The sequence below is a fragment of the Vidua macroura genome, chromosome 4 (assembly GCF_024509145.1).
Source record: "Vidua macroura isolate BioBank_ID:100142 chromosome 4, ASM2450914v1, whole genome shotgun sequence".
In the NCBI taxonomy this organism is placed as follows: domain Eukaryota; kingdom Metazoa; phylum Chordata; class Aves; order Passeriformes; family Viduidae; genus Vidua; species Vidua macroura.
Genome location: NC_071574.1, coordinates 26,930,059 through 26,951,485, shown reverse-complemented (window position 1 = coordinate 26,951,485; position 21,427 = coordinate 26,930,059). Strand labels below are relative to the sequence as shown.

The window sequence follows — 21,427 nt, the reverse complement described above, 5'->3', positions numbered from 1 at the left end:
TATCTGAAAATGACCATTTGTAAGAATGTTGTCATTCTTGTCTTAGACTAATTGCAAAATGAATACATTCAGTTTTCAATGCTTGTTACAAAATTACCTTGCAAATAGAGTTCTATAGGTCTTTCCATTGCAATTTTAAATAAGCAAGGCTTTTCTGGGTAAAGCAGTAAAAGATTACATTCCCACTATCCTTCATGACACCGTGTATGTTCGCAAATAAAGAACAAGCTCTGAAATGATGCTGTGGATAGCTCTATAAAACTGATGGCCCAGTTATAATTAGGCAGTCCTGCTTGAATTGTGCAATTTAAAGCAAGCTCTTCTGAATTGCTTTGTAGCTAAATCAGAGAGTCACACAGCACAGTATCTAGCTCAGAGTTGAAAATGGAACAGAATTAAACATCTGTCATAAATATGGAATGTAAATGGCAGTGTGTAAAATGAACTAGAAAACTGCTTGTTTTCTTCTCTTTTGCTGGAGTCTAATGTGAATTCATATTTGGCTTTCCTGACATGGATTTTCAGCCCTGTGTGTCATCTTCACATTGAAGGTTCCCAGAAGACATCTAAGTTCTTAACATGACTCTTACTAATTGTACATTTAAGTCACTCATTTTGAAAAAATCCTGCTGGAGCTGACTAGCAATCACTCATGCTCTATTATCTTCCTGCAGAACTTACAGGGCTGTTCAATACATAGTGACCTTAACTGGATAATGTCTGTAATATTATGTGATTTTCCTGTGTAGGGTGAACCAGGCCTTCCTGGGCTTCCTGGACTCCCTGGAATAAAGGTAAATACTGTAGTACCTGTTGTACTGGGTGGGAAGACCTCAAAGAGGGGGGAATGCAAGAATGTGGCTCAGATGGACTTACTGTATTGTCTTACATCTTTTTCTGTTTCTGAGGTATTGAACTGTGGTTTTTTACAGAAAGTTATCACATGGAAAATCTGTTAAGTGTCTATGAGTAGCCAAACAGTATGTCTTACATTAAAATGTGAAGCAGAATATTCTAGATTTTTCTTTTAAAAATCTAAAATAGTAGAGGTTTTTTTTTTTTTTTTTCTTTAATGGAAAAGTCTTGTCATCAAACTTATAGTTGGTTTCCACTTTGTGTACTTTCCAGTAGCAATATCCTACTGAATTAACCAAGCCTCCAGCCAGAGAACTGCATTAATTATATGCAGGCAGTGGAGACCTGGCTCTGTTGACAGAAATACTCTGTGCTCCATTACACAGCAGTGATTTCCACTGACAAGTCAAAATGTTTTAATAATACTCTATTCAGTGTTAGCTACAGTCCCTGACACAATACTTGGTTTAGTCCCTGACTTCCAGTTTGTCTGGAATCTTTAGGTAAGTTGATATAAAAGACACATACTTGGTTTAGTTCTAGCATAAGTGGTTGCATTAGGATCTGCAGACACTTGCACAGTTTGAGCTGTAACTGTGTAATTCTGCACAGAGGGAGCAGATTCACATATCCTGAGTGAGTGCAGATCAGAATGGCCACTTTTCCTTTGTGTCAAAGACTGTCCTTTCAGAAAACAAAATCTCTTTGAAACCTTTGCTTTGCATTCCAGCATGGCCTTGTGTATGTCTCAAGGAGAAAGTTTATAGGATTTCCCTCATAAAAAGGAGGATAAGTGAGAGACCAAACTCTTTTCCATTGTGGAAGGATTCAGGATTTATCTCATGGAGTATAATATTTGCAGTGATTTTCTCAAGGGACCTGTGAATTGCCACAGTATTGAAGCATAGTGTCGCTTCTGTGTTACTAGTGAATTATGGGGAAAAATTGAATGTGCATATTAGGTTTTGTGTGTTGTAACAGCTTAAAATGTAGTTCCTGTGGAGGTTGTTCATTTTCTTCAAGAATAAACTCTATGCTGAGTAGTGAAGATCATGCAGGAGAAGTCTTGTGGGATTAAGCTATTTTTATTAGGGTCTTTGGCAGCAATCCCTATTCTGTTTACTTTAACTGAGCAAAGAGGTAGCTCAGTTGCAGGTCAGTGGGGCACTTGCCTGAGGCACTCATCCCAGGGACACCCGCCAAAAGCAACTGGAGCCGTAGCTGGTCTTTGGGGTTCCCATGTTCATGCAGACCACATGTCCACTCATATAACCAGTAAATTAAAAAGTCTACATCTGAGTGGCTGCTCTGGGAAAATTATTTGTTGGCAATAAGAATGGCTCAGAAGCGCAGCTTCCAGAGTCACCTGAAAGACAAAATGTGAAGTGAGAAACAAATGAAGTGTGGGAGTTTTGCCCAGTGAAAATTTGTTTCCAAATTCAGTGGATGCAGTGGAAAAACAGTGTAGTTGCCTGAAGAACAAAATGGAATCATTTAGTCAAATATTAATCATTTAGGAAAATACTTTTTTGTGTTTAAAATCCAGTCCAGAGGGAGACTGGTGGTGTTTCAGTGAAGAAATTTCATCTAGTGCAATTCTGCATTCTGCGACCTGGATGGTGACAAGGAAGCAGAATGTGCACAGGACAGAGCAAAGGATATCTGGTCACATCAGACTTGCAGGATGGTTGCTGTTCATTTCAAGGCATTTCTAATCTCCATTTTATTAAGCAGTCTGTAGTAAAAAACCCTAGATTCTTCTGAGTCACTGAGACTATGTCTGTGACATAAGAAATGGTAGCAGAAACAAGAGAATGGCTGGAGTTAGGAATATGGGCACGCATCAGCAAAGGTAAAGTAGTAGTTTCCCCCCTTTTCTCATCCTCCCTTTTAGCAAAGATTTATGTACCACCATGGTAAGATCATTACGTTGATTTCCAAAAACAACATCATTGTTATCTCATGGAGAAACAAATTTCCAGTGATCTGGTGTTGATCAAAAGCTACTTTGAAATAGCAGAGACAGGAGGAGAAACTTGAGCGTGGAGGAAACTCAGTTCCCTGGACTTGGAATCAGTTGGTGCTGTCATCTTGTACAAAACCAAGAAGAATCTTACTTGGAGCAATGACTTCTTTTTTCTTTTTTTTTCTTTTTTTTTTTTCTTCCTTCCAGAGTGATCCTTGTTGTTTGTTACAATTTTTTTCTGGGATTTTGGGTTCTGTTCCCATGTGGACTTTATAAAACTCTCCAAGATACATTTTTGCTACTCTATCTTAACAGTGCTATGCAGTAGTGGTATAACATCAAAGACCTAGCAGAACCTCTCATAGTGTCATTGCAACATCTAAGAACTTGTTACAAAATTTAAGCTTCCATAAGGAAATTTTTTCCTAACCAACTGATTATACCATTCTCATGCATTTGCATGCCAGCCCAGTAGCTGTTGGCAGGGATTTTTCAGGCTTTTTCCAAACTTTGCAAGAGGTAAGGAAAAGATCACGATACAGGTTTATTCTACACATTGAAAATTCCTGGATGTAGTTCTTAAATGTTAAATATTAAGTCCCATTTCCTTAAATCTGTTAGTTGACCTTAAAATTGCTTCCTTGTGAATGTTTCTCTGCAGTGGCAGGCTGTATTACGAAATGTTTTAGGTAACTGTGCACATGCAGAGCACTCTTCACAAAAGCTAAACCAACCTGTGCAAACACAAACACTGTGTCAGGCAGTGGATCTCTCCAGCTACGACTCTTCTTTCTTCCCAAGGCTGAACAAGCTTCCCAAGACATTCCCTCCTCTGTGCTTCAACATACAGGAAAGGTTAATGGACACACTAATCACTGAGAAACTTTCAGCTTCTTATAACGCCATTTGGATCAATTTACCAATGTTCCTGGGAGCCTGTAAGGACATGTGTAAATGTGATACTGCAGTCTGAATGAGTTGCAACATTGGACAGACATGCAAGTATCATATCTGAATTCAGGGTATACAGCAGGGTCTTCTATTACTTTGCTAGACTCATTCACTAGGCACATGCGGATGTTTTGGGAGTTCTTCTTCTTCCTTTTCCTTCTCTCCTCCTTTGTCAGTTGGTGCCGTGGAGGAAACACAAGTGCAGTCAGTTATTTCCAAGACAGTGTAGAAGCTCTCTATGACTTACTGGAGAAACGTTTCTCAAGCACCTGTTGCTGTTTAGGAATGGCTGGAAACTTAATGAGCCCTGAATGTGTTCCACCTAAACTCAGAATATTAACTCATCGCTCTACTATCCCCCAACTGATGCCAAACAGACACAGAAGCCTGTCTGTGAAACACAAACTTCATATATCTGTTTTACCTCATAACTTTTGCAGGAAGATACTTACAAAGCAGCACTTGCTTACTGTGATGGAAATCATGCATGCCCTCATTCACTGTAATGTCAGACCTCTCAAATCTGTTGCATTGCATTTTCTGGAATTTGGCCTGTACAGTCCTCAATTTCCTCACTGCAGTGAGAAGCCTTCACAAAACACAAACCTCTTCTCAGTAACAGCACCTTTTGCAGGATCTAGATTTTCTATGGTATTTCTGGCATTTGTCTCTCAGATTTTAAAACAAGTACTGAACTTAAGCTTATGAGCACATATAAATTTTTATTTTATTGTATTCAAAAAAATGGAACCATTGTGTGGTTTGACATGAGAAGAGAAAGTCTTCTTAGCTCTTCTGCTTTTGGGAAGTATGGAAAGCTTTCTGTGTTTTGAAATTCAGTGGACGTGGCTGATTCAATAGATTCGCCAGTATACAGTGTCTTGCTTGCATCTTTCTATACAATCACTTTGGATTGACTTCCCTGAGACTGTGCCTGAGCAAGGTTTCAGAAAAACCTGGATAAGGATATAGGATATGGGAATTTGAATCAATTTTATATCCTTTTATTTTTCTTTTTATGAAAGCAAAAGTGGTTCTAATTTTTTCTGTACCTAAATTTCTTTTTTTTTTCTATACGTACTCAGAGATCTTGTCCTCTAAAGATTAAAAGACTCTCTGCTCCACAGAACGTATTTTTTTAAGGTCTTATGGGCTTGGTACTACTTTCACCCAGTTAGTTGTGTTAGAAAAGAGAAATTTCGGACTAAATGAGAGAGAATTTTCCAGCTGGATGCATGGAAGTTAGTCTCCTATTTAAACTCCTGTAGAAAAGAGAGCAAGTGTTGTTGAAGTTATGTGTTTAAGTGCTGCTCTTACCATCTGGCAGCAAAATGAAAGGAAATCTGAAGTGAATGGTAGTTCTAAGCATTTTGGTTTGGAGTCAATGCCATTTACTGCCTATAGGAAAGTTTGGTAAATTCCCCTCTTCTCCCAGGAGTTCTTAGGAAGGCTGTTCTTTTTCTGATTTTCCTAATGCATTTTTCCTTTTCTGTATTTCCACTCTTCTTGTTGTTTTTATTCCTTGATAGTGTTAACAGTAAACCTGCGGGGTCTCTCTGTCTCTCTCTCTGTTTCTCTCTCTCTCCCCCTCTCTGCAAGTTCTGGGTGTAAGTGGGACCTAATCTAAAAATAGGACTTAGTACCCACCTTTGGTGGGCTGGGTGTCAGAAGTGTCTCTGTGCATTGGTAGGTAAAACACATTACATGACTGTGCAATGTGTTTTGAGTATTTGCTTTCCATAATGGAAGTAGATGTACAAACATATATCTGTATATTACACACATAGCTTTGTTTATTGATTCCTAGCTGTCTGCTTTCCATATATTATGGCAGCAATCAGTTGGATAGGGTAGACATGTAATTTCCAAGAACTGATTTTGAGAATCAAGGCCAGAAAATGAAATCATCATTAACACTGGATGGTATGCATGTGTCAGGGCTGCTTACTTGGGTGTAAGATCTTGATTAATTCTTCAAGTTCTTATTGATCTCTCACAAACTATATCCTCCAAATCTCTTATTTTCGGTCCTGGAAAAAGCTAACACATAAGGAACTGAAACACAGACTGTTGTATCCTCTAAAGCTGTTAATAATTGGAAGACTGAGTTTATAAGAACTACTTTACAGCATATGTTTTATTGCATATCTTAATTTTTCGTTGTACAAAAAAAAAAGTGTGAATAAAAAAATTTGAAAACAGTTTAATGTCAGAATCCAACACCCTACTGTATTCAGAAATCAACTATTTTGTCATCCACAAAGAAGACTTGACATCAGTCATCTGAAATTATTTCTCAAATACTGATTTTTATAAGGTCAGAAGTGAGGGCATGCAATAAAGCTCCTTAGCTTTCAGAAGAGCAACAAAATTCCTTAGATTTGTCATGTAAGTCTTTTTTAACAGAAACAATTTGGGGCCAAACTCTTCATCATTTAGCAGTTCGGTCATAGAAAAGAATTAAAAATTAGGTGCTCGTTACAACAAGTGTTTTTATTCTATCCTCAAAAATAGTTACCACGTTGACTTGGATTATAATTAGCCTTCAAGTGAGATGTCCCTTATATGATTAATGAAAGCAGAATTAATCAGAATCATTACTGGTTCTGATAGCACTCTCCCAAAGCAACATACTTTCTAGGGACACAGAACTTCAAAGCAAGAAGAAAATTAGGCTCACTAAAAAGCAATATATGTCATACAAAGTGAGGCTTATTGTGAAACCTCAGGGTTTCAGCCAGGTTGTTTAGCCAGGTTTTACTTCCCTAACTCCAAATGAATCATAAAGTCTAAATACGCTTTTGGAAATTCTAAACCACAATTGTTTTTCTAAGTTTAGAGAACGATTAGGGAGTAAAGATATTGTTTCAAATGCGATGAGTGAGCCAGACAACCTGTTTTAACTGGCAATTTCTGGAGCCAATTCTAAAGTGATATTAAAAGCCTTAAGAAAGACCTTATGAAATGAGGTTAGGGTTACTTTTTTTTATCAGATTTCCTTGTACCTTGTTCATTTCCTTCTTAGGAGCTGAATACTGTAGGCATCCTGAGAGGAAAGTTCCCATGGACGTCAGGCTATATATATAAGTCCCCCTAATGCCCTTCACAGTGACAAAGTATTCTCTGACTTGTATAGTCGAAGGCCAGCTGAGTTTCTGAGAAATTGCTTCACTGGAGCTAAGCGCAGCAGACAGAGGGAGGGCATGAGCAAGTGCAGCTCCATAGACCACCATGGATTGCTCTGATACAGGATCCTGAGAATTTGGCCCTCACTCCTCTCCAGAGTGGAGGAGTTGCAGTGTTTTGGTTAGATCACAAAACAAAGTCTTTTAGGACAGCAGATGGCAGCTTAAGGAAAATCAACACAAGTGCCCATGAACCAAATCTAGTTTATCACAGCTTCATAGCTGTTCTTCAAATTGTCTTGCATCTGGGTTTGGGGTCTTTTTTGATAGCTCTTCTATATATCCCCACCTTTGCAGGATTCTTCTGGTAGTGTTAGGCAAGGAAAGAGCATCATACTGTTTTTGTTTTAAATATGCTCATAAGTGAGCCAGGGTAAAACTGAAGACAATCACTGGTCTCTTGGTGTTATTAAAATGAGGACCCTTCCACATCAGTCCTCATCACAAAGGAACTTTGGGGTCTCCCAAATTCTGTTATTCTTGAAGAATTTGCATGCTGGCCCATGCTAGATGGGAATTTTGGAGGTCTACTAGACTTGCAGACAGGAGATTGGACTCTCCAAGCCTGTCCAAAGCTGTGTGTTCAAACATGGTTGTGGTTTTCCTCCAGCCCACACCACTAGGTTTTCTATTAATGGAAAAGGTGGGGTGCATCCCCCTTTCTGGAGTCCTCCACAGAAATTCAGGATGCTTTGGCGTGGTTTGCCAGCTCAGAGGTGTGCACGCAGAAGTCTTGACCTTGGTACGTTTGGATTTCCAAGAGAATGCCAGGAAAAGGTGTTTGTGTGTCCTGCCTTGTGGCAGACCTGCTAGTCAGCCCAGGAGGCACAGAACTTCCATGGTCTTGTCAGCGGGGCCAACATTGAACAGTCTTTCAGGACCAGTGAACAATGTGATAAAGGTCAGAGTCAGACATTTAAATTTCTCTAGCTAATTCTAGTGCATAGCACTAGATAAGTTTAAGGCTTGAAATTATATTCTCCTTTCAAATTCATGGTCTAAGGGTTGGTTTAGTCACGTTTTTGCAGCATAGAGAAAATACTGTAATAATCTGATGTAGCTGGAAACTAGTAAGGTAGCCATGGCACTTACAAGTAGGATGGTAATTTCAGAAATGGAAGAGAATTTATTTCATTGTTATAGGAAAGTTGTGGTTTGGATGTCTTCCTGCAGCACAGGTTTCTTTTTTAGGAATTCATTGATCTGGATGTGAAAATGTGTTGTATAGTCATTAGGAGAGTGATTAAAAGAGGAAGAAACTTCTGTGGAAAAACAGTGTACCCAACAACTGCTGTTCTCTGCTGATTGCTTGCCATCAGCATTAAACTTTGTATTTCAGGCAGTGGGAGAGGACTAGGTGTGTCTGTGAGAATAAAGTTTCAAATAATGATGGTGATGTATGTCCCAGCTGTGCAATGGAGGCTAATTTTGACCAAATATGGTATTAGAACTACACTGTTAATAAACATTTGCCAAATTAGTGATGTTTAAAACAGAAACCAGCAGTGAAAATGTTATTTCAACTGTTGTACCTTTCTTAAGAAAAAATCCAAGTTTTAGGCAATCATGGGTTCTGTAAAACTTGAAGCTGACAGTGAGAGTGAACTAAAGTGGTTCTTAGGGTGAACCTCTAGTATCAAAGCTAGCCTCTGCTTCAGCCCATGAAAGCTTTGATCATCATGAAAACCAGTTTTAATTATGTCTAGATAATAACCCTCATAAAAATCTGGCTATTCTCTGAAGTAAATAACGAGATGAGTTTTTAATATTAAATTCTTATTGCGCTCACATTGCACCAGGTTTATGGCATTTTAGGGCCCTTTTCTGCTTCAGACTGTTATAAGAGGTGAAAAATGAGCATTAACAATGTTTGTGAATGGTAGTATATAATTTGTTATCTGACCCTCTAGTATTTCCACAGTCAGCAAATACTTGAGAATGAAAATGAGCATGCATGGGGGTAGTGTCATAAAACATTAACACTTAAAGACACTAAAAATAATTCTTAATATCATAACACATCACTTCTGTAGACTGGAAGAAATTCACAAGCTTGTTATTTTTTATTTTGTTTTAAACCAAGTTTCCTGTGTTATGATTAATACAAAGTGCTCCCAGTCTAACAGTGGATGAAGTTTGAATGCTGAAATGTGCCTTGTTGACGTCTTCTGCAATGTGGTGGTTTCTAAGCAGTGATTTCATAACTACATCAAAGCGTTAAACTAAAAACTAAAATGTGTGACAGAGTCATCATTTGCTGATGGCTTTCTACACAGCTGCCAAACAGTACTTCAGATTACAGTATTGCAGATTTCGTCTTCCCTGTCCCAGCTTTAGCAGGCAAAGAAGATCGTTGTACATTTCAACTGGATAAAACCTTGATTTTATTGTAAGAAGTTGTAGTGAGATGTTCGGAAAAGTATTACAAGTCTTGGTGACTCTGATCCCTTGCATTCCTCTCAGCCTTTCATCAGCTAGAACAAATTCTGAGTTCATTTAAGGAAGAGACTTATGAATAGGGGATGCTTCAGTGAACACCAGAGCTGCAATGTTGTCAAACCACAGTGCCCTCCCAAGCAAGCCTTTATCCTCACTTTCCTGCTGCTATGTGTTAGCTAAATCAAATATGTTATATATTTACAAAAAAAGCTAAAGCCCTTAATTCTTGATTTTCTAACCACATTCCTGTACAGCTCTGGAATCTTTTTTGTGTCATGGAATAATCATAAAGGTCTTTCCCTTGCCTTTACATAACCGGGACACCAGCATGCCTTACTGAGAGGAAACTGTTTTCTTTACATTTCACACATCACTGGCAGTGCCAATTTTGATTGATTCCTTTTTTGTTTGGTTGCTTTTTTACTATCTGAGTGGCATAAAAGATAGCATAAAGCAGGAAGTCATCAATACTGTGTCAGGATGCAGAAGTATACCCAGTGAACATTTTACTTAATGCCTTATACCATGGTTACACGCAAGAGATTTGAAATATTAGAGAAGACATGGCTTAGTTTCAAACCGTTCAAACTCATTGTCTTTTTACTTAGAAGCTTAGTTCAGATGGCAAATCAGATCTGTTTTTTAATCTACTTATCCTCTCTAGCACTGGATAGAGAGAGAATTGCATGCTTTTCTTTATGTAGCCAGGTTTTAACTGCTGCAATTTGTTTCATGTGTGATAAGAATACACTGTTGGATCGCGTTCAGCTTGGCATCCACTGTAACTGCTGCATCTTTCCCAGCAGAGCTGCTGCTCACCCAGTCAGTTCCTGCTCTCTGCTGACACACCACTACTTGCACTGCACATTTCAAAACATTTTAAAGCTCTATGCCGTATAAGACCTGTATTCTACTTATGCTAATTAAACCGCCAGCTTATACCATTATCAATTCCACTAGCTTTTGCAAAGCATCTTTTTCTTCTCTCTTTTGACATTTTGGGGGAAGGTGGGGCTGCTTCTTGGACTTTGGCCAGAAGTTTTCTTGTATTGTGCAACTGGTATAGCCCTGAGCAAAGAGAAGAATTTGACTCAAAAACTGCATCAACCTTTGAGTGACACTTCTAATGCTTACCACTGAAAAGAATCATGTAGTCACTGCATATTTTTTCTACCTGAAGTCATAATAAGCTGGCCAAAAAATTAGCCCAGGTAAATTTAGTATTAAAACAACATGGGGCTGTTGAGTACCCTCTCATTCTAAAATAAATTATTGAAGCAGCATTATTCTTCATTTTCTGAAATTAAAGTGCTTCCATCTGCAGTGACAACGTTATGTTACTCTTGCTGGTATGTACTAATATAAAGACTTATATAAACTCTAAGGTTTTTTTCTTATGAGAGCAAAAAAAAAACCCTACTTGCTTCTCTGTGACATGTTTGTCTCAGTTTATTTCTTTAACATATTTTGAATCACAGCCAGCTGGAACTTCATGTGAGAAAGCTCATTATTTACTTGTATTTTTTTATAAGCTAAATGGAGGTCTCTGGGAGCTTGCTGTCATCCTTGATATTACCACAGTTGGCTTTGAACTGTTAATGATGGATTGCTGATGAGAGCACAGATGAATGTGCAAGAATACTTCCTAATTTGCTCACCATGTGCAGCAGACCTGTATTTCTAAGGAGGGGAAGAGATGAAGAGAGATACTATTCAACTGCTCATATGCACTGTCTCTGTATATTGTCTGTAATGATACCACTACAGGATTACAATCTATCAGTCTTTTAGCTATTTCAAGAGGCTAAATTTTAAATTTTAAATGGGTAATTTTTAGTCATTAAGTTCAGGGATATTGCAAAAAGGTTAATTAAATAAATACTAATTGGGTTACATATCTAATTTTAAAATTTACAATAGCTTGTGGATATATCTTCTTGGTTCAAATATATCTGAAAAAAACACAAGATTAAATAGCAGGAAGGCTTATTCAGGAGAGTTTGTGAAGGAAAGCATATGGCTTGTTAATCTTGCATTGTCTCTCTTCAGGTAATAAAATCTGGCCTTACTCTTCTGCTCAGTGCTGCTTCTGCTGCAACTCTGCTTGATTCTTGCTATTCGTCTGTCCTATTTGTACAATTGAATGGGAAGGAAGGGGGCAGAACAGAGAGGGAATGAGGAGAGCTTGGGCTCATTCCCAGCTGTCCACAGCCCAAGAAATTGTCTGGGTGCAGGAAACTGAAGTATTTTACTGTCAGAATGAGGAAGGAAAGTACCATGGTACTGCAGGTCTCTGACTTGGAAGGAGACGCAACGCATCACAACAGTACCATCTCCATTTGTCACTGCTTTGTCACACAGCATTCCTGCCCATCCATTCACACCTCAAAACACATCACTGAAATGAACTGTCCCTTTTTAAATTTAGGAACACTCAGATCTCTCCTCCTGCCTTCAGACTTGTGTGGATAATAGTTTGATATGTTACGTTACAAACCAGCTTGCATATTAACCATCCTTAACCTCATAAACCCTATGTTTGACACCTTCTGCTTCATTTGCATCTCATCTGCTGTGTAGTGGCTTGCTTCAGGAATTTATGCTGGTGAAAGTAATCCTTGACAAAAAGTACTTCTGTATAACTGTTGCATCACAGCTGGAGAGCTGTAAGCATTACAGGGGAAAATACCACCCAAAATAACCTTGTGTTATTATAAACATACTGCTAAGTAAGTAACCCTCTCATATTGTATTTTTGAAGGGTGAACCAGGTTTCATTGGTCCACAAGGAGAACCTGGGTTGCCTGGGCTACCAGGAACAAAGGTAAGGGTAATGGGCCAATGCTCTGGTGTGAAGCCCCTTGAGCTGATGTTAAATTCAACTTTCCTCAGCAAGTAGCAGAGACTGAGGCTACTACTGGAGAAAATGTGAAAAGTCATGGACCACTGCTATGAGATAGATATATAGATATTCATGATGGTGCCCTCAAAAAATGTGAAGGCAGATGTTACATCATAACTTTAATTAATAAGTCATCTTTTTTCATGTTAGGATCCCCAAATATAGTTGTTCAAGAGGCAGAATAGGCATGATTGAAGAAACTGTATTTTCATAAATGTGGGGTTTTTTAGGCAAATGGCTTGAAAGTGTGTGCGGGAAGTAGGACTTTGATACTACACACCAGATTCTGAAAATACAGTTAAGACTAAACCACTGTTTCTGCTGTTGGCTTGGTTTCTTTGATCCTGCTGAGTTAATGGTGTGCTAAGGGCTGCCCAGTATTTTGTGATACATGTGTGTCTGTTGCAATAGGGTGACAGAGGAGAGGCAGGCCCTGTTGGGAAGGGTGAGCGAGGTGAACCTGGAATCCCTGGACCAAAGGTCAGTCTGATTTTTACATTGGAAATGTTTTGTATGTTTTACACCTATGAACATGTTTTTGCCCTTTGCCTGCTGAAAAGTAGAACAAAAGTTGGTGAGTGAACTTTTAAATCAAAATGCGGTCAAATGCTCTACTTCAGTCCAGAAGACAACGGCAGTTTTGTGTTCACAGCTGTGAAACTGCAGTCTGAATGGACTTCTATTTGGTCTACAAAGTAAAGACACTACCTACATACACTGTCATGGAATTGGCCTAATTCATTCCAGCTGAAGTACTGACCTCCAGGTCCCTAACTTTCAGCACTGAAGTTTGAACTCTTTGACCACTGTAGCAATCGAATGCAGAGAAAATCCATTTTGCATGCTGTTTTCTAACTCTCTAAGAAAGAGATCAGTCTAACTACTTTTAGCATTATCTTAATATTTCCCCTGATGTTGATACTGTCAATTTTTACTTTCCTAATACATTTTGAAAACAATAAGGTTAATTTTATGCTCCTTGGCCAGTTAGTTTGTATTCACCTGAACTGTTGGGAGAAGAAGCTGTGGTAACACTATATTTTAATCTCCTTCTGTTAGAATATTTAGCTATCTTCTCTATCTCTTGGCTATCTTTTCTCAGGAGCAATGGAATGACATAGTTCATTCCTGAAAACCAGTGATGATGATGCCTATCTTTACTAATGCCAATACTTCTTTTCCTTTGGAAGGGTGGAATGTGTGATCATTACACTCCAGTGTTAAAGAATATATTGATCTGGGTGCTATTAAAATAAATGCCTTTTAAAATTCATTATCTTGGTAATATCAATATAAAGTATTCCTGCTGTTCCAAACTCTAGTTAGTCATTACTAATTTCTTTTTCTCTGCACTCCCGTTTCTCTACCATTTTTCTCCTATCTTCCTTCAAACAGGGGAAAACAGGTGAACCTGGATCTAGAGGCCCCAAAGGGTCAAAGGTTAGTAGTAAAGGAACTGTCTTTAGGGGACTAATTAACATGATGATTTTTAGGATCAATTATTTGTAACATTTATCTTTAAAAGAACCTGTAACAATCTGCAGTATTCTTTATAAGGGAAACCTTATGACCTTCAATTTTAGCCAAAAAAAATTAGTCAAGTCACATGGGTTTTGAACACTGTGATTCTAATCTTTTTACTGTTATAACATCCATTCCACTCTGCTGTTGTTTTCCTCATGCAACTTGGTTTCTCTCTGTGTCACTGAAGTGTGTTAGTCCTCCCACATGCCAAGACCCAATGCCTGACTGCAGTGTTATTGGGTTTGCAATAATTTTATGGATCCAAACTCTGGTGAGCTAGGAATTAGAGGTATTCCAAGTACTGTAGGCTGAGATATGATGGTCAGAAGTCCTACAAAGGCAGGAGTTGTTGATTGTGTTGCTGTTTTACCTGCTTTAAAAAGATGACTTTGATTATATCTTTCCACCCATTTATCTTTCTATAGATATAGTTGGTTCACATATACGGAGAGATAAAATGTATGATTTTTCTATTACTTCATCTGCTGTGCAAATACTGTTCCCACTGGATTCCTTCATGTTGTATGAGGGATGAAAATGTACTTGTGTAGGTGGTTATTGACAGATCTACTGTCAGAATAAGGGTGACAGGACAGCATAGGCTGGTGTGATACTGTTTGCAGTACTTGTCAGGTCCTTCAAGAGTGGCCTTAAGTGCTTAAAGATGTGATTAAACAAGTGCCATTTAACCTCATTCATTCCCACCAGAAAGAAGCATTGGAAGGCAAGAGAACTGATGAGGGAATTAAAGTATCAAAGTGAGAGCAGAAAAGTAAATCAGCCTCTCATTTGATTACAGTACCTGGGCACCTCCCACATGCACCAAAATTATAAAGATATCCCCTTTAATTCCCTTTTTATCAAAAAACGATATACAATTTTCATTTTACCTGCATACCTGTCATGAAAATCTGACCCACAGGAGTCAATCTAGTGGCAGGGAACTTCATTTTTTAGCAGTTCCAATGTTCACTAGCTTCTGCCAAAGCAGCACTGAAAGGAAAGGCAGATGGCACAACCTTGATTATGCCCTACCACCAGCCTGCTCTCCATATGCCTTCATTAGCTCCATTAAAGTTTTCTGGTTTCTATTACCAGAAAGTTTTCTGTTCTATCACTACTGGTGAATTAATCATTCTTCTCCTGACTTTTACCAAAGTTCTCTAGATGTCAACAGGAGCAAAATTTGCAGTTCTTACCTATATTAATTTTGAGTAATATTACAATTAAAATCTAAGACCTTGCTATGAAAAGTGGCTGTGAAATGAATTGTGGATGCAGGGATATGAATGCATACATGTTTGAAATTCCCTCCATCATTTGAAGCATATTACTAATATCCAGGAATAAAAAGCTGTGTGTAAGCTGGTAATGATCTTAAGCCTGTCACAGACAGGGCGTCAAGAAGTTCTAAATCTGATAGTACAGTTGTGTTTGTAGGAGAGTCAGTAACTCAGACCAGGGAAGTTCAGAAAGTTAGTGGAGGCATGATCACAGAAAGAAAAGCTTATATATTTTGAAACAGACATTTGAAGACTTTTTTGACTGGTTTCAGACTGAGTAATTTCATTTCTCTAGTGTTCTCTTCAAGCTTTTGATAGTAGTGTCATTAAGAATAGGGATGTTGCTTAATTGGTAATCTGCCCATTCTTTTGTTTCTTTGTGATTTTTTATTGCAAACCAATACAATACTCTAATATTCACACAGAACCAAATGCATCATTGTCCATTCTACCAGTACACAGATTTTGAAGGAGTTTTGCCTTTCGTTAAGTAAGATTCACATTCTGTTTAGGATGAGTGGTCCTGTAAACCAGTTCATGTAAGAAAACATACTTAAAAGGGAAGAACTATGTGATATAGTCAAATGGCATATCTGGTTTTTTTCATGTATCATTTTTACATAGGGTGATACGGGTGAGAGAGGTGACACAGGATCTGCAGGTCCACGGGTAAGTCTACTTCTCATCTCAGCTCTTTCTTTTGTACCCTTAGAGTCAGTCCATGTGAACTGAAATTGTAGCAGTAATTCTAGTTAGAGCTCCAGGTGAAATTGGGCACTTGACACTGTTGGAACATGGTTGCTAACTGGACATTAATATGACTGACACCATTTGCCACTATTTGAAGCAGTCTCCAATCCACACTCTGTGGGCAAGATGTTACAAGCCAGGTGTTCTGACATTGTTCACTGCCAATATAGAACTGGAGTGTAGGAACATCCTTGAATGTCTTCCATCAGTGGTTTTATGTATTTCCTTTCCCACTGCAGCACGTCACTTTGTACTGACTTGCTTATTTATCTTTATAAAAAAAAATGTTTTCCTTTAAATTCTGTGTTTTGTAGTAGTATATTGCAAGTACAGTTAGAGTCTAACACCACACAATCGAGTCAAAGCATGTATCAGTAGTTAAGAGTCTAAAATAGTCTTTAGCAATTGTCTCAAAATTGTAATGGAAAATGTGTTACAGGGACCACCTGGACAGAAAGGTGATCAAGGTGCAACAGAGATAATTGATTATAATGGCAACATCCATGAAGCTCTGCAGGTATGCAAACCTAACAAGGCTGAATTGGCTTAGTCTGGTCTGGGGAAAAGTCATTTGACAGCATTGTATTTCTCTTTTGCCTAGAGCTTGAAAACATTTTGTGTGTAAAATTGTTGAGCTTATTAATCAAGTATCACTTTCTATATTTGGAAACCAGGTTTTCAGTGCTAGAAAAACTATTTCTCTGATACAAATTAGCCGCGTGAATTAGTTTCATGTTCCCTGGAGACTACTGACATCACCTAATCAGGACAAAACTGTTGGCTTTGGTGTTTAGTGCTGAATTAATGTAATAAACCACATACACAGGTTCAACAGAAGTGTCTGCTTTTCAATTCATGTATTATAATATTGACATTTCTTTTTTTTTCCCCTTGTTTTCCTCCTCCTCTTCCTGTAAAATGCAAAGAACAGAATATTTGAGATTTGGAAACCATGTAACATGGTTCCATTAGCAAGCTGTGGATTCAATCAGCAACTTGAGTACATTAAGTAGACCAAGCACCAGTCTTCTCACTTATTCATTTCTGGAAAACCTATTTTGACTGGTGTGCAGAAAAGTGTGGAGGATTAAAGTGGAGTTACAAAAAGAATGAATGAGTGTTTGCATAAAAGCAAAGGACCAAGATGACATATGTCATTGCAGTCAAGGTGATTTACATTGCAGCATACTCAGATGCAAATTCTGTGCAGTATAACTCCACCAAAGTGAATGGCTTGCTTATGTGAAACTGAAGACTGGATTTGGCTCATTGTGCATCTGATCCCTTTCTCACTGAAGCTGCTGAACTTTTCTCTTACATTTATGCAGTGGGAGTGGGTAAATGTCTGACCAGTCATTCAGTTTCCAAGACACTTTCAAAATATAAAAAAATCTCACTGCCTTTACTAAAATCTAAAAGCCTTGTATGTCACTAAGGCTGAGTCTGTTCTTTCATTGTGTCTGTGGGGAGGTCTGCATAGGCATGTTGTGAGGTTCTGCATTATGTTTGCCTCATTTGGTCTGCATGTAAGGGACTTCAGACACACAACTTTCAGTCATCTAAATGCCTGTCCAAGTTACGTGCCTAAAGTAGCCTGAAATTCATGTGGTGTATTACCAGACAGAGATTTAGCAGGGGTTTTAGCCCCTGTATCTCCTATATTCTTTGTATTGTAATTCTGGCATCAGTGTTACTTTCAAGCTTCCTCAGAAAAGCTGCAGCATATAAAGAAGCCTTAAAAGTGGACTAAAGCCTTCTGCAGTAGTTGAAACATTCTAGAAAGCCTTTATCCCATTGCAAATCGTTCCAAATGTCATCACCTTCTGATCTAGGGCAAAAAATAATTGATATTAATGGGAATGGCTGTGCAAGGAGGGTGTAAGTAAGATTATATAGGTTCAGTCAAAAATATCCTTGCCAAATCCAGCTCAGTCCTTTCAGATGGCAAACAACCATTCCTAAGTCTCCTGATGCCAAATTCTTAGGAGCTCGGAGATTTGCAGGTCTCTCACAAAAGCACATGAGAACTTCAGTGCTCAGCACTGAACTGTGAACTTGCACAGAATTTGGCCTGCAGATTTAAGAAGTTGACAAGAGTTCGCAAGATATGGACTGCTTGTCTCATGCTGGAATTCAGTAATAAATCATGAAGCAGTCTAGCAATTTAGTTACTTTTTGCCTTGTGCCTCCTATTCAATCTCATGTGCAATCTTAAAATTGTCATCCTGGTTTGAGCAAGACCCCTGCTGAGAGTATGTGGCTTTCACTTGGAGGGTCAAATACAAAATTCATCTCTGTCAGAATTGCTCTTCAGTCCTATTCTGCAGAATTTCCCAGGGCAAAAAGCAGTAGTTTCAAAAGTTTAACCTTCATAGGAACTACAGCATTAGATACTAAAATATCTGCCACTGTAAAGGGATCTGTAACTGTGAACATGTAGACAGTTCTTTGCAATGGTTATTTTAGGTTTTCATACCTAGATATGCTCATACTTGAAGTTTTCAGTATTTTTAAAGTTCAGGATATATTTCCATTCATATGTTGAAATACAAAGAATATGAGTATATTAAAGCCATGTGTTAGAAAACAATTTTGTTCAGGTACTTTGTATTGAGTAGGCTCCAGATCTTTGCCTACAGTACGTATTGTTGCACTGACATGTGGAGATTCTTTTACAGCTTAAAACAGAAGATCTGCAAACTTTTATTTGCACATTGGATAATAATTACAAAAGCAAAATATTTCTTGTTCTATGTAGGCCAGAAAGTTCTTCACATGCAAAAGAAAAGCATGTGTGAGCTGCAATATATGGGGGTTTTACTCTGTTTAAAAATACAGACAAGCATTTAAATTACATTTTAATACTTTTCCACTTGCTTTTAGATTCTTTGGCAAAAAAAAAAACAAACCTGTGACAGGTCAAGATATTTTGCCTCCTTCCATGATGAAAATATCCTTTGTCTTTCCAAGAATTTAAAGTAGAATTGCAGTATACGTATCCGGGTGGTAGACTGGCAGTTTTGGATTTAGAACTGCATTTTTATATGTAAATCAATGTTACAGCTCCACTCTAGGAGTTGTATTTATTAGTTAAACGTTGGTGCAAATCCTGCAGACATTACAAAACATAGGGCTAGTCTTTTGGTCGACTTCAGACACCAACCCATTATGTTTTCTTACCTTTTTAAAGCATTCTGCTTAGATTTTGCTTTTTAGTCATTGTTTATTTGATCTCTTGCATTGTACAAAAGTACTGCCTTCATCTAATTCCCACAGAAACCAAGCAGCTAATAACACCAAGAGTTAAAAATAACAGGGGTTTTATTCATGTTTTTGAAGGCATGTTGTCTCTCACATGCAGTATAGGTTCTGTAGAGATTATAACTGTAGCAAACATAATTATTTATATCATTGTTTAATTCTGCTACTGACAACCCTTGTTAATACCTTTTGCCAACAGAGGATTGCCACCCTGACTGTCACGGTAATTCATTACTATTGCATGACTTACTGCGTGCCGTAAAACTTCTTTGTGCTGCAGCATGTTCATAATTCTGCTAGCTCAGGACATGTCTTCATTGGATGTCACCCTGGTTCATCATAACATGTATTGACTTCTTTGCTCAGTGTTCCCATAGTAGAGGACCCATTGTTGAAAGCCAACAATGGAACCAATTCTGCTCCTTCTGAATTAATGGCAGTTCATTTAAGTACGAGACTGGGAAAGCACATTCTTTTTTGTTTCAAGTTCTTCTCTGCAAGATTGCTGTTAGTCGTATTTTCCCATCTGGACATACCCTTTCTTTGTATTAATGCAGGGGATTTTTAAGTGTTGTTGTAGGGTTTTTTTGAAGCATCCTCACTATGCACCATCCAGATCAGTGTTTGATACATGACACTGTGTCCACAGCCTGAGGCAGAAATGAAAGAAATGCTTACAGCTTATTCCATGGCAATTTCACAAAGCACTGAGTGTCCCCAGATTCACTTAGCATCTTTTAGCAGAATCCTCTTTAAAACTGACTGGAGATTTCTCCTGGTCTCAGATTATTTTGGATCAGGCAGTGAGGGCTGGCAAATATGATTGGGTTTTGGTCTCCCTTCCATTAGGGGAAGCAGTGCCATTTCATCAATAGGAGCAGAGGACTTTATTATAAAATATGAGTTGTACTGTTATTTTAACACTGTTTTTTGTGGTAGTGTTGTGGTTGTTGAGAGCTGTCATAAGTTAACAATTTGTCTATAACTAGTCTTGGTTCCCCTTGTGTTAAAAATCTAACCCATTTTGTTACAGTAGCTGTATTAACATTCACCCTTGGCTTACATGACAAGTTCTTCAGGAGTTTATTTAAAAGCTGAGAGGTTTGTGTGTTTCTGTTTAGGGACCACCAGGACCACCAGGACCCCAAGGGTTGCAAGGCCCAAAGGTGATCTTCCTTACTTTACTCATTGTATCTTAAGGGTGGAGTATTTTCTGGGCTTTTTTTTTAATGATATATGTGTACAGGTAGATGGAGCTTTCCAGCACAGTTTTTAAACTGTAAATCTAACAAATATGGCATGTTTCCAACTTTATATCCCAGATTCTTGAGATGTAGCTTTCCAGAATAGGTGCCTTGTTCAGTTGCCACACAGAGATGCTTAACTAAGGACCAGCAAAATTAATTAGTACTGAAAGAGTGCAGAAGCATCTCACTCAGGGATGGGCACTGAGGTTGCTCCCTAGGACTTTGCAAAACAGCCACACAACCAGACAGTGGCTCCCATGCCTCACTTCTGGCTGAGTGGGAGTGAGGTGGGCAGAACTGTGTGCAAGACCACTGGCCACCATGTGAGTGCATGTGAATGCAGCTTTTCAATCACAGCGACACCTACCCAAATAAGTGCAGTATTGTCTAATGTCAATAAAAATTACAGTGTACACATGTGGGCAGCAGCCTGCCTGGAAACCAAGCCTGCCAATACCACCTGGCTGGTGCTTATTAAGTAGTACAGAAGGGTTAGCGAGCAGCCCACACAGAGACAATGAGTACCATATGCTGCCCTCTTCTATAAAATTTAAATAATAAATTTGTCTATACTCAAAAAAGCAGTGTTGAAGTTAGTGGACTCTCCCTAAATGCTTTTAAAGTAGTTGAGGTGTTTCTCCTACTTCTTAAATGCTAGATACTGCATCTTCTCCCAGTGTCTCTACACCTCTACACTATTCCAAGAGCAAATATGTGCATCTTCAATAACAATACTAGACATTTCAATTTTAGACTTTATCCAGTATTTCATATGGAAATACATCACAATATACCTGTACATTGTTTTGAGAAATTGTGAGAAATGAGGTTCATTCTATGTGAAAATTGATAATAGAGTATACAGTTAAGTGTGCAGAAATTGCTTTTTGCATTATCATCTACCCAGCAATTCTTCATTATGGAGTATGTAGTAAAACAGAGAAGTTGGAGTGTGGAAGAGGTTGTGTTCCTTTATATAGGTGAGTGTTCTCATTCAACATTTACAATGTAAAGCAAAATTCAACATCACAGGAGTTTGTTTCTAATGGCATCAATTCCATCCA

General features: G+C 38.3%; 1 protein-coding gene across 1 annotated transcript in view; it reads left to right on the top strand.

Moving 5' to 3' along the window:
- Window positions 1–21,427, top strand: part of COL25A1 (collagen type XXV alpha 1 chain) — a 297,981-nt gene that overhangs the window by 251,193 nt on the left and 25,361 nt on the right. Inside the window, exons 18-25 of the mRNA XM_053976587.1 lie at window positions 750–794; window positions 12,158–12,220; window positions 12,710–12,778; window positions 13,694–13,738; window positions 15,730–15,774; window positions 16,295–16,372; window positions 19,316–19,339; window positions 20,238–20,282. Coding sequence (XP_053832562.1) covers window positions 750–794; window positions 12,158–12,220; window positions 12,710–12,778; window positions 13,694–13,738; window positions 15,730–15,774; window positions 16,295–16,372; window positions 19,316–19,339; window positions 20,238–20,282 — 414 coding nt within the window. The remainder of the gene's footprint in view (window positions 1–749; window positions 795–12,157; window positions 12,221–12,709; window positions 12,779–13,693; window positions 13,739–15,729; window positions 15,775–16,294; window positions 16,373–19,315; window positions 19,340–20,237; window positions 20,283–21,427) is intronic.